The sequence below is a fragment of the Macaca fascicularis genome, chromosome 7 (genome assembly GCF_037993035.2).
Source record: "Macaca fascicularis isolate 582-1 chromosome 7, T2T-MFA8v1.1".
NCBI classification, from domain to species: Eukaryota; Metazoa; Chordata; class Mammalia; order Primates; family Cercopithecidae; genus Macaca; species Macaca fascicularis.
In genome coordinates, this window is record NC_088381.1 from 113,243,028 (window position 1) to 113,256,640 (window position 13,613).

General features: G+C 37.9%; 1 protein-coding gene and 1 long non-coding RNA gene across 4 annotated transcripts in view; one reads left to right on the top strand and one right to left on the bottom strand.

Annotated features, from left to right (window-relative positions):
- Window positions 1-86: 86 nt before the first annotated feature.
- Window positions 87-12,700, top strand: LOC141407283 (uncharacterized). Its single transcript, XR_012415764.1, has 3 exons — window positions 87-225; window positions 8,994-9,132; window positions 11,942-12,700. It is a non-coding gene; the product is annotated as an uncharacterized lncRNA (long non-coding RNA).
- The window catches only part of MIS18BP1 (MIS18 binding protein 1), a 61,871-nt gene continuing 50,789 nt past the window's right edge, over window positions 2,532-13,613 (bottom strand). For 2 of the 3 annotated variants that reach the window (XM_005561182.4, XM_065548770.1), the window contains 4 exons: window positions 10,037-10,185; window positions 5,439-5,526; window positions 3,776-3,830; window positions 2,532-3,588 (listed from right to left, as the gene is read on the bottom strand). In XM_005561182.4, the coding sequence (XP_005561239.3) occupies window positions 3,485-3,588; window positions 3,776-3,830; window positions 5,439-5,526; window positions 10,037-10,185 (396 nt within the window). In that variant the 3' untranslated portion in view covers window positions 2,532-3,484. Of the gene's footprint in view, window positions 3,589-3,775; window positions 3,831-5,438; window positions 5,527-9,892; window positions 10,186-13,613 lie in introns of those variants that run through there. The other variant, XM_065548772.2, reaches the window with a different exon arrangement.

A 13,613-nucleotide genomic window follows, 5' to 3' on the forward strand; every position in this document is an offset into this window, starting at 1 on the left:
TCCCCATATGTTGGGGAGGGACCTCCTGGAAGGTGATTAGATCATGGGGGCGGTTCCCCCATGCTGTTCTAGTGATAGTTTTCAGAGGATCTGATGGTTTTATAAGGAGCTTTTCCTCTGTTCACTCTGCAGTTCTCACGCCTAGTGCCATGTGGAAAAGGAAACGTTGGCTTCCCCTCCACCATGATTGTAAGTTTCCTGAGGCCTCCGCAGCCATGCAGGACTGTGAGTCAATTAAAATCTTTTCCTTATAAATTTCCCAGTCTTGGGTTATTTCTTCATAGCATGTGAGAATAGACTAATACAAACTCCCAGCTACCTTACTCTTTTTTGTTGCTGAAATATATTCAAGGTGGTATATTGGTTTGGACTTAGAAAGCTTCTTTTTAATATAAATTACTGAATTCAGGCCCATTATGTTGACCACATTACATTTACTGTTTTGATCCATTCTGTTGTCTGTGATGACATTAAGAAGGCTTTGCTTGGGGCCGGGCACGGTGGCTCACGCCTGTAATCCTGGGCAGATCATGAGGTCAGGAGGTCGAGACCATCCAGGCTAACACAATGAAACCCTGTCTCTACTAAAAATACAAAAAAATTAGCCGGGTGTGGTGGCGGGCACCTGTAGTCCTAGCTACTTGGGAGGCTGAGGCAGGAGAATGGCGTGAAACTGGGAGGGGGAGCTTGCAGTGAGCCGAGATCGCATCACTGCACTCCAGCCTGGGCGACAGAGTCAGACTGTATCTCAAAAACAAAAACAAAAAAAGAAGGCTTTGCTTGTATCTGCAATATATATGACATCTTTCTTCTAGTCAGTCTAGTACTAAAGCAGCCTTTAATTATGTGAGTCCTTTATTCTCGGCCTCATTTTTACCCCTATTACATTGTTGGGTACTTGAACCAGCCTCACCGCAGAGAGCTTTCCTCACCTTAAATCTGGCAGGGACTTCAGAGCTCATGTAATTCAAATCACTTCTCTTCCCTTTCTTACCAAATGATAAAAGTGATGCCCAGAAACAAGTGACTTATTCAAGTTTAGGCTGGCAAATCTAGAAGCAGAACCCAGAAACTAGATATGATTCTCTTTCACTCTATGGTGTTGGTAAAAGGGGACAAAAAAGTTATTCTGCTTAGCTCCTTTGAGATAGTATCAACTCTCAACTTGTCTGAAAGCAGCTGACTTCTTATGTCTACTGCTCAATAATTCTGTCAAAACCAGAGAGAGGAAACACTGTAAGTTATTGCCTAGTGTGCAGTTATCAATTTTCTGTAACTGGACTTTTTGAGTATTTCTCCTTTAGTAGTGAGCACAATGCTAAGCTTTGACAGGAGGAAAGGAGCCTTTCTCCTTCCACTGTGCTACATCTTCATGCATCATGCTGCTGCTACATTGTCAGCAGGGACTGTGGGTAGGGGCATCTGGTGGTACTTTGCCCCAGCTGCATGCCAGAATCATGCAGTCCCTCAACCTCAGAGATACCACATGCTCAGACTCAGCTGTGTGTGTACCCATCAGACAAAAAAAATTATGTACATTAACATGGTGTTACAGACATAACCTAGAGGATTTCATTTATTTATGCTTTCTGTGTGGAGAGCTCTATCCATATTTAGGCTTGCAATAGCCTCCTCCTATACTCTTATTGGTAGCCATTAACCATTGATTATCCATCTTATTATTTAAGTCCTTAAGGTCTTTTTCTTTTCCACTTTTAAGTCTCCTTTGGAGGTTACTTACCTTAAACTTTATTATTAGTTCATCTTATGACCTGATAGAAATGGGACAAACCAGGTACCTGGCAGGTGAGATACCTTAGAATAGGGAAGGCGCTGAAGGAGTTCTGATAGGACAAGGGAATATATAGGCAGTAGGGGTCAGACTCTTGATTTGAGTCAAGTTTATGCCATTTCAATTACCTTTTTACTTTTTGTTAAGGGATTTAACCACCTTCTTAACTCCTAAAACACTGTCCATTAACTCCAAGCAGTATAGTATTAGATCAAGTATTGGCAACTCAAGTAATACAACAGCATTTTTTTTGGCCACTCCAAAATAAACCTTTCTTTTGATCCATCCTATATCCACCAATGGTCTTTATGGCAGAAATAATCATAGTAGTTTAAATAATAATCTTAGTCCAATTGCACTGTTCTTTTTACAGTGTTTCCATGAGTCCTGTAATTATACAACTGCTGATTATTACTATTTTATTTTATTTACTTATTTATTTTAAGAGGAGTCTTTTTCTCTTGCCCAGGCTAGACTGCAGTGGCTAGTTGCAGGCATGATCATAGCACACTTCAGCCTTGAACTCCTAGGCTCAAGCAATCCTCCTTCCTCAGCCTCCCAGGTAGTTGAAACTACAGGTATATGACACCAGGCCTGCTCTGACTAAAACACTTAAGAAACAAGAAAATGTTACTTTTTTTTTTTTTCTTTTGAGGAAACTTTAAACAGGACCACTCGTGATTTGTTTTTATTTCTATCACCCAGTAATTAGTAACAAACAAAAAACAAGAAACAAATATTATAAAAGCAAACTAACTTTATTTGAATAATCTAAATAGAGAACAAAGGTAGATGAATGTGTAGCCAGAAGGAAAATATCCTATATGTCAAGTTTCAAAACATAATAAGCGAAAATAAGTTTATTTCTAAACGAAATTTCAGTGAAAGAAAAAGGATGTTTATTATGACATAATATATTGATTACTAATGGTGGATCTATTAACTGTCTAATCTAGTCAAAATATTTAAGCTGTATCTGCATATGTAAATAACACTTAAAAATTAGAGAACAAAATAGTAAATAATTATTTAGTAAAATAATTATTTAGTAAAATAAAATAAATATCTAGTAAAATAATGGCAAAGCAATAAACTAAATATACATAGGTTTCATAGATATGCCAATCACATAAAATAAAAACAATCAGGAGAGGAGCATGTCAACAATGTGTAATTTAATTCCAACAATGTGTAATTTAAACATTAGGCTTGGATAACAACTGGTAACAAATCCTACTCTGGCTTGGATAATAACTGGTAACAAATGCTAACTTAAAAGTTTTCATGAATTCAATAGCTACCAGTACAACCTCTGTCACCCTTCTCACCCTCCCTTACTTACTTAAATGGTAGCAAAATTTTCTTGAAATTAAAAAAAAAAAAATCTGTTTGGGAAATGTTTTTCTTAAAGTAAAAAGACTTGGATGCATATTTAAAAAGTATCTATATATTTTAATATGCAAAAACAAATGTACAGATGTCTACACAAGCAAAAACAATTTTCTTTACATTTTTAGTAAGCTGCAGCAATAAGGATATTTTAGTTTGAACACAAACACATAAAACCTTCAAAGAAGTCCACATTTTCATAGGAAGCTACTTTACAAAGAAAATACATGTACTCCAGTTGAAAATACAAACACACTGTCTGCTTTATGGTAAAAATCCCAGGAATCATATTTTCTCATTTTACTATGCAGAATCAGAGTTTGAAAAATAATAATCTTTCTCTTCTTCATCTAAAGATTCCACAACATTAGTGAAAAGTTTTCCAATACCAGAGTTTTCTCCTAAATCTGTGAAGAGAAGTTTAATAAAAAGATTAATAAATTTCTAAAAGTACTTTCAATAAAACTGAAAACAACTATAAGGAATAAAATGCTAAGTCTGTCCACTTGAGAGCAATTAATTTTAATACCATTTAAATAAAGAATCTACCTTATAATAGAACTGAGCCACAAAAGAAAGCTGTAAGTATATTACCTGTGTTAAGTGGGGTTCTCCTCCTTGGTGTTGGAGTTGAGAAATCAGTTTCAACCTATAAAAGAGTTACTATTAATAGCTAAATGGTACCTCCTGGTGAAATCTACCTCAAATCTAGACAAAATTAAGCATGCTTATCCCCAGGTTACTTTGAACTATAGGTTACTATGCCTATAACAACATTTAATCACATTATAATTATCTGTGAAATGCCTAATTCTCTTTTGGGTTTATTCAGGGCAAGAACCATGACTTACTCAATGTTGTTTTCCACTGCTGGCAAACACTACTCATAACTATAAACTAATGCTATAGCAGTTAAAAGGATAGTCTATGGGCCTCCAAAAGTTGCCAAAATGTACTAAGTAATTAGGTAATGAATATACTGGTTTAGTAAACGTAAAATATAAACAAAATTTATCATGATTATATATAGTAATTATAATTACAATACTATTACAGTATAGTAATTACTATACAGAATAGTAATTACTGTATTTTACCTACAGTCTGTTAATTTAACAGTACAATGTTTTGTACTAGCAGAATTTTAATTCTCTGTATTTGAAATTCTTGGCTAAAATGGTAATGTAAATGGCAAGTTTGAAGTACATGCTCACACACATTACAATGCTTATCAAACTATTGACCATGGCTGGCAATCATTAAATCTTTTAAAAATAAAAAGTAACAATAAAAAATATAATAGCCCCTATACTAAGAGTAAGTACTGTTTGAAGAAATTTTTGAGATACAAATTCATGCTCACAGACTGTGATATAAATGTATTTTTTTCTGACATGAGGTAAAACACTATATCATATCATTTAGCCCTCAAAATCATTTGGTAACATAAATCAATATAATCATGATCCCCATTATCATACCACACATGAATAAAATGATATTAGAAAGCTTAAGTAACTTGCTCAGTGTCATAAAGCAAGGGACTCAAGGGGGTTCCCGTAAGTTACCATTCTCTGAGATTAGCTACTTACTTTGACGAAATTTGAGATGAAATACTTTTTTCAGAATCCTAGTACTTATATCTGATTATCAGTTATTGCAATTAAAATCAGAAAATTAAAAATTTAAAAAGTAATTCAAGGGGATAAAGGATTGTCCTAATCTTTTCTCTGAGGGATACAGATAATTCTATTAAGGCATCTTTTAGTTAAAAATTTTTCTGTAGTTGGATTTTAAATGTTAGAATGTAAAAAAATAAAAAATAAAAAAATAAAATTAAGTAGCTACATCTGAAAAACACTTGAAACCATTTTAAAGCTACATAGGATTTGATGAAATGTCTTATTTTATGAGAATCATGACTCAGTCTGAATTATTCTTTAATCCTTGAACAGATAAGCTTTTGTGTTTTGCCTGAAATATCCTTCCCAGACCTGTGTATATTTTTACCACCCTTCATTTCCCAAAAATCAAAGTTTTTACCCATTTTCTCCTTGCTCCAATGTTTCAGTCTATGTAATGCCATCTGTAATCCTACAGTACTTATGTACTTACCTCATTCATGGCTTCATTATTGTAACTTATTACATTATAATCACTTTAGGGACAGGGACTGTCACATCACTTATAACTACCACAGTTTATCATATATTAAAGTTGTTTCATAGATATGTGTTGGATAAAGAAAAATACTTACTAATTTTTTCTTGATGTTGCCCCAGACAATACCACCATTACTTTTATGATATTTTTGCATACGATAAACATATTTATCACAATCATTCCTGTTTGAATACAAAATAATTTTAAGTCAACAATATTTTTAAGTCAACTTAATAATTTTCAGTTAACTGTCATACTTTTAACCACAGGTTGAACAACAATTGCCTAAATTAATTTCAAATGTATTTCTTGTTTTGAAACAGGGTCTCACTCTGTCGCCCAGGCTGGAGTGCAGTAACATGATAATGGCTCACTGTAGCCTCAGCCTCCTGGGCTCACGTGATCCTCCCAACTCAGCCTCCCACGTAGCTTGGACTACAGGCACGTGCCATCACGCCTGGCTAATCTTAGTATTTTTCTTAAGAGACAGGGTTTCGCCACATTGCCCAGGCTGCTCTTGAACTCCTGAGCTCATCAAGCAATCTGCCCTCCTGGGCCTCCCAAAGTGTTGGGATAACAGGCGTGAGCCACCATGCCTGACCTCAAATGTATTTCCATCTTTAAAAAGTACATTCTGTATTTTAAAGAGGACAATACAATGTGCCTATGGAGATGGGCAAAACGCTCAAACATTTTAAAAGAAATAATGAATAAGACTATTTTGGGAAATTATGCTTTGCTTACTGCTCATTGTACTGTCTACGCTCTTTCCAGTATCTTGCTGCCTCTCTTCATTTTCCAAAACTCCCACTGAGACCTCTGGTCCTTGGACTCCCTTTTGCTGTACCATTGTTCACTTCCTTCCCTATACTAATTGAATCTCAGTTTATTCACTTTAAAGATATGCCTGGTGATTGAAAACCCTCAATTTTTCCAACTGTGCTGGGTTTCCAATCCAGCTCATCAAGCCTTTTATTTCTACAAAACTTTATCTTTCTTGAATTCCCCATACCAACCACCAAATTTTTTTTTTTGTTTTTTTCATTTCCTTTACCTTATCTCTTCCCTTACAAGTAAATAGGCTTGACTCATAACTGACGAGATTAAAAGCCAAGTAGAATGGTTGGTTGTTTTTAATTCCTTAAACCCACAATTCCTAATCCCACTTATGACAGTTAATACCAGCTGAACACCCGTTTCCATACTCTCCCTTGGCTCTAAGATCTTACATACCTGAGTATCCTGTTCTTTATGACTATTTGGGAACAACCTTAAAGTTGACATGTATGTGACTGTATTAAGATACTTATCTGAATCAAACACTGCTGTATAGCAATGAATAGACCTCATCAGGTATTAGCAAACTGCTTAACAAATGAACAGGTGCAATCCCAGCACTTTGGGAGGCTGAGGCTGGTGGATTACCTGAGGTCAGGAGTTCAAGACCAGCCTGGGCAACATGGTGAAACCCCATCTCTACTAAAAATACAAAAATTAGCCGGGCACGGTGGCATGTGCCTGTAATCCCAGCTACTTGGAAGGCTGAGGCATGAGAATTGCTTGAACCTGGTAGATGGAGGTGGTAGTGAGCCGAGATCGTGCCACTGCTCTCCAACGTGAGCAACTCCATCTCAAAAACAAAAAACAAATGAACAGGCCTAGCCACTTGTTCAGGATCAGCAACTGGTAAGTCTATTGTCAAAGAGATGTCTCTGAAGTTTTTCACTTCTGAAGTGATACAACTGTTTGATTACTTAAAACTGTTATGAAAAGTTCATCAATTACTAGAGATAGTAAAGTCAAAGATAGTGAAGAAGCCTAAGAAAATCCTTTTTTTTTTTGGCCGGGCGCGGTGGCTCAAGCCTGTATTCCCAGCACTTTGGGAGGCCGAGACGGGCAGATCACGAGGTCAGAAGATTGAGACCATCCTGGCTAACACGGTGAAACCCCGTCTCTACTAAAAAATACAAAAAACTAGCCGGGCGAGGTGGCAGGCGCCCGTAGTCCCAGCTACTCGGGAGGCTGAGGCAGGAGAATGGTGTAAACCCGGGAGGCGGAGCTTGCGGTGAGCTGAGATCCGGCCACTGCACTCCAGCCTGGGCAACAAAGCGAGACTCCATCTCAAAAAAAAAAAAAAAAAATCTTTTTTTTAAGAAAAAGTTTTAGACAGTATAGATACATGACATAAGTGAGTCTATCGGATTTCCTTAATTGTAAAAGTGATGTAAATGGACAGAAAATATCCCCCAAAACAAAAAACAAAAACTCACAACCCACACTGGTGTCATTCTATAACCTAGAAATAATGGCTGGTGATGTGTAAGTTAAGAAATTTCCTTCCTTATGAATTTGTTACATAAAATTGGGATCATACTGAATGTAGTTTTCCTAGCTTTAAAAAACTACTATCCACTGGATATTTTTCTGTCATTAAACATTCTTGAAGACATGATTTGTTTCATATTCCATTATATGGATAAATCTTAATTTATAACTTTCCTTATTTTTGGATGTTTTGGTCATTCTCAAACTTTCAGTATTATGTTTTATGGTGAACATCTTTGTTCATATAAATACATGCCTGTCCAAATCTCATATTTCCTTAAAGTGTCTAATAAAATTCAATGGCCAAAAGGATGAATTTTTTTTTTTTTTTTTGAGACGGAGTCTCGCACTGTCACCCAGGCTGGAGTGCAATGGCGTGATCTCGGCTCACTGCAACCTCCACCTCCTGGGTTCATACGATTCTCCTGCCTCAGCCTCCTTGGTAGGTAGGATTACAGGCGCACACCACCACACCTGGCTAATTTTTTGTATTTTTAGTAGAGACAGGGTTTCACTGTGTTGGCCAGACTGGTCTCAAACTTCTGACCTTGTGATCCATTGGCCTCAGCCTCCCAAAGTGTTGGGATTATAGGTGTGAGCTACCGTGCCGGCCAAGGATGAATATTTTAAGGCTTTTGATGATTTGGTCAAAGTGCTTATCAAAAAGTTTGTCCAAAATTGTATTCTCAATATGCTTTCACCTGCACTAAATACTAAAATAAAAAATAACTTTTAGATGCCTAGGAAAATTATATTTTTATCCAATAAGTGCAAATTACAATTTTAGTAGGCTTCCTGAGAGTACTGAATAGTTTTTTTCTCAGTCATTATTATCTTGCTTCTGCCTCTCATTCTGTGGAAATTGCTCTAAGATCAGCAATAGCCTCTTACTCTCCAAATGGAATAGCCTATTTTCAGGCCTCATTCTTACTACTTTCCATCTTTTTTTGGTGAAATTTTATTGTTAGTCACCCCTACTTTTTTCTTAATTTTATTTATGTATATGTTTCAAATTGTTCCTGTATTCACATGGTTCAAAATTCAAAAGCCCCCCTCTCCTTCCTCTAGCTACCTTAGTTCTCCCTAAAGATCACCAATGTTTTGGTTTCTTATGCATCCTTTTAGAAATACTTAATCTAATAAAAGCAATTATATACACACACACAAGTATATACATATATGCATACACACATATAGGTTCTATTTACACAAACAGTATATTATTCACTACATCTACCTTTTTCTCATTTAATGTATCTTAGGCATTTTATCATAACAGCCATAAAAAATACCTTCATTAATTCCTTTTTTTTTTTTGAGACAGGATCCCACTCTGTTGTCCAGGCTAGAGTGCAACTGTTGCAGTCACAGCTCACTGCAGCCTAGACCTCTGGGACTCAAGCAATCCTTCTACATCAGCCTCCCTAGTAGCTGGGACCACAGGCTTTCCTCACTGCATCCTGGTAACTTTTTTTTTTTTCTTTTGGTAGAAATGGGGTCTTCCTATGTTGCCCATGCTGGTCTTAAACTCCTGGGCTCAAGTGATCCTCCCACCTCAGCCTCCCAAAGTGTTGGGATTACAGGCTTCAGCCACTGTGCCTGGCTCTTCATTAATTTCTATGACTACATAATGGACGAGGATTCATTTAATTAGTCCCTACTGATAGATTTTTGAGGTACTGCAATTTAAACAATGCTACCATGAATAAGCTGTACATTCACAATTCTGTAAGTAAACTTCCTAAGTCAAAGGGTATGTGCATTTATAATTTTGATACTTACAAATTGTTGCTGCAAAGATCGCACTAATTTACCTTCTCACTAGCAATGCACGAAAATTAACAATGCATTCCTTGTTAATTTGTAGGAATGCTGTATATATTACAGAAATTAGCCTTTTGCCTGTGACAAGCTGCATATATTCTTTTCTCAGGTTGTCTTTTGTTTGTAGTGGTTGGTACCAGGTAAAATTTGTTAACATTTTTATACAGTTGACTTTATTCATCTTTTCATTAATGGCTTGTAGGTTTTATATTATAGTTAGAAAGACCATCACTAATCTGGTATTATAAAATAATTCTCCAAGGTTTCTTTAGTTTTTTTTTTTTTTTTAATTTTTTACAAGTAAAACCTTGATCCATTTTGAATTGATCCAGAAGTAAATGTGGATTATATCACAGTGCTATTTATTGAATAGAACCCTGACTTGATGAAATTGTCCATCCTTAACTTCTAGAAACTATACATTCTTGATTTTTTAAATAATGACTCTTCCCATTACTGGCATCTATGGTCCTCATGAAATGTTTAAATGTTCCTCACTACTCTGATGCAGAGAATTAAAATATCATATGCATGAATATTTACCTATTTATAGAAGCTAGCATGCCAGGACTGACATGCTGACATTGAGGAGTTTTTACCAATGGAAAGATAACTGATGATGGAGTTGTTGGATTTTTGTCCATATTTGGCAGAATATCATCATCATCTTCACTGTCCTGGAAACTTGGCAACTAGAAAACAAGTATTTATTATCAGCAGATACCCCATAAAATGTATTTTCTCATTATCACAAAATAGTTTTTGGAGGACTGATAGGTTGGTTCTCCTTCTTATAACTTTTCAAGTTAGATAATTAAAAACAATAGTAGGTAGAGGAGTAGAGGCTAGAGGAACTCCATTTTAGATGCTAATTCACCATGCTGACTTCTGATTAAACCCGGTTCTGGAAATGCCTCTAAGATTTCTACTTCCATGTACTTACCAGAAATTTTGTCCTTAGGCCAAAACAACCTTGGTGTTACTGTAAACACATACTTACCATAAATCCGTCCCTTAGGCAAATTCCCTATGGTATATAAACCCTGGGTCTGGGGTGATAACAGTGCATAAATCCACCATCTTGTGGCCACCCAAGAGATGGCTTCTGCTCAAAAGTCTCTATTAAATGTTTCTGAGAAACTATTTGTCACCCTCTTTATTCAGCCTGTAACCGAGTAGTGTGGCTTCAAACCAGGTTTTAAAACTTTTTTATTCCTTTCTCCCCAATTTTAAGATACAACTTTGAGATAAACTGCATATGTGTTTCCATTCATCTTGAAATACAGCCTCAAAATGTGAACCTTCATTCCCTTTCTTTACCCATTCTGTGCTCCCATGCCTTATGCACATGTATTTACCTAGACACTTTTTAAGTGCACACCACGCTCGTTTATCTGGTCATATATTTCCTTAGAAGCTTCAGGGGCTGGATCCTGGCACAAACTGGATACTTTAATAATTCTCTCCCCAGTCAAGGCCAAAACTCACTCCCATCTAGAAATTTACTGCAAGATTTACTACAATTAATTTGTAACCTGGTTGGGCCCAGGATGGTGCTGGCCCCTTCACCAAATGGAATAATATTTCAAGATAAGCTGTTGAAGCACACTGAGCCACCTGACACCTCCTAACCCCTCCTCTCCTGCATTCCAAACCATTCTCTCTTTAAAAACTCCTATGTTCTCTCCACAAATTGAAGACTGGAATTTTTGGAATTTCACCCACACTTCCCTTTGCTGGCACAGATAATAAAACTCTGTCACACCTTGCTCTTGTTATATTGTCTTCTTTTCACAAGCGGCGAGTAGTTGGACTCCTATGCTGGTTACAATTTTTGGTGGCCCATACAGGGAGCCCTGTGTATTCACAGGAGGCTCCAGACCCACCTATCTGATCTTCTGTTAGATGGGGCCATGGAGCCACCTGTGAATGCCAGCTGCTCGTGGCTAGCTGACCCCGTAGAAAGAACATAGGGGAGCTTCCAGCAGCTGCCAATGTGCCTTTGTCTTGCGGAACCTCCTTTTCTCTTTGTCACAGCATCTGCTGCTTCCAAAGCTTCACTGATATGTCACAATGTGTGACATTTTGAAGAAGTCGACAAACGTTGGAACCGGGTGAGCTGCTGATGTGCACCTAGCCTCCCTCTGACTCTTTTCAGGGTGTTGCTGGGTCTCTGCTCTGTTTAGACTTAGCTGTTGGTGTCACCATTTGGCCATTTTTACACATTTGTATTTGTGGCACCCTCAGGGCTTTGTTCACATTGGACTCAGTCCCCTGGTGGGGGCTGTTTGAAACTGAGGCAAGGAGTTTGGAACTCTACCCAGTCCTCTTAACTGGGGATTTGTTTGGAGGCAGTGCACCATTTGTTTGCACATGTAGGTGTATAATTTTAATGTGTGTATGGGCCCTAATCTCTCTCTCTTCCTCCATCTTTTCTATTCCTCCCAGCTCCATCCCACTGACTACGTTGGAAACAAGCCATCAAGCCTAACCTCCCCTGGGCTTGAAACAGCTCTGGGTTGGAAACAAGCCTAACCTCCCCTGGGCCATAAACACCATTAGCTTCCTCCAGCTGGAAACAGCTAACCTTGACTGGTGACTTGTGGAAGTGGGAATGTTACAGCAGGTAGCTAGTCAGGGATAAGCAGGGAATGAGCAGGCCTCCCCATCCCCTACCAGGAATGTTGTTAGGCAACCATCCTATGATGGTCAGGTGGTTGTTAACTGTGTCTCTAAAATAATAATCGCAGCCAGCACCAGGGAAAGGCAATCTCTCAATAAACAGAAACACCTAAAATTGGTGATGAGCAGCTTCCTGATAAGATCTCAGAAGCTGGGCGAGTGGGCTCAAGCATGTGCATTAAGAGGCAAAATGGAGGAGTTTAACTGGTATATGACCTCCTATGGACATTCGACTGGTAAGGGAAGAAAGCCTCAAGTGAGCCTGTGTGCAAATCCAGTAAACACACTGTAACTTGCTCCCCTCCCAAGTGCTAGCACACCACTGGGCATGCAGACAGCCCACCCCAAAGTCAGAATCAGGAGAGAAGGAACACAAGACCCCCAGAAGCATGCCAACATATAAAACCCCAAGTCACAAAGTTAAACCATCCTTCAAGTCACCTGCTTGGCCCTCTTTTGAGAGTACTTTCCTTCCTTTGGTTCCTGCTTTAAAGTTTTTTAATAAACTTTCATTCCTGCACTAAACCTTGCCTTGGTTTCTCCTTCTGCCTTATGTTTCCTTGGTCAAATTCTCGGTTTAAAAAATTTTTATAATTATTAAAAAAAAAATGGAGACGGAGTCTCCCTATATTGCCCAGGCTGGTCTTAAGCACTTGGGCTCAAGGGATCCTCCTACCTTGGCCTCCCAAAGTGCTGGGACTACAGGCATAAGCCACCACACCTGGCCAGAATTCTTTCTTCTGAGGAGGTAAGAATTGTGGTTTCTGCAGACCCGTATGGATTCGCTGCCAGTAACAGAAGGGATTCATCCTACACTATATAGGTCTAGGGTGCTGAGGCTCTCCCTGACAGAAGATAAACAAGAATGATGGGGGTCTGCTGGTTGCACAGGTTTAGGCTGTGTCTGCTAGAAATTTTAAGGTCAAGGAACAAGGACAAGGACGAGTCTTAGCCTTTAAAAGACTTAATTTCTCTTGTGTAAAACAGAGATAATAACACCTATTTCTAAAGGTTATGTAGACCAGAGGTCAGCAAATGTTTTCCGTAAAGAATCAGATAGTGAATATTTTAGGTTTTGTGGTCCAGTCTCTGTTCTAACTACTCAACTCTGCACTGTAGCATGAAAGCAGGCATAGACAATATGCAAACAAATCTGACCTTTCGTATCAACAGAACAAAACAAAACTCTAATTCACTTACTATTATGCTTAGCCCTCAGTAGGAACTCAAGCAATGTTAACTATGTCACAGAAAATGAGATAATTTGTTGCTGTCTATTTCTACTTTAGTTCTGTTCTTTACATTTCTATTTTTGTGAGACGGAGTTTTGTTCTTGTTGCCCAGGCTGGAGTAAAATGGTGCCATCTCGGCTAACTGCAACCTCCCACTCCTGGGTTCAAGTAGTTATCTCGTCTCACCATCCTGAGTAGCTGGGACT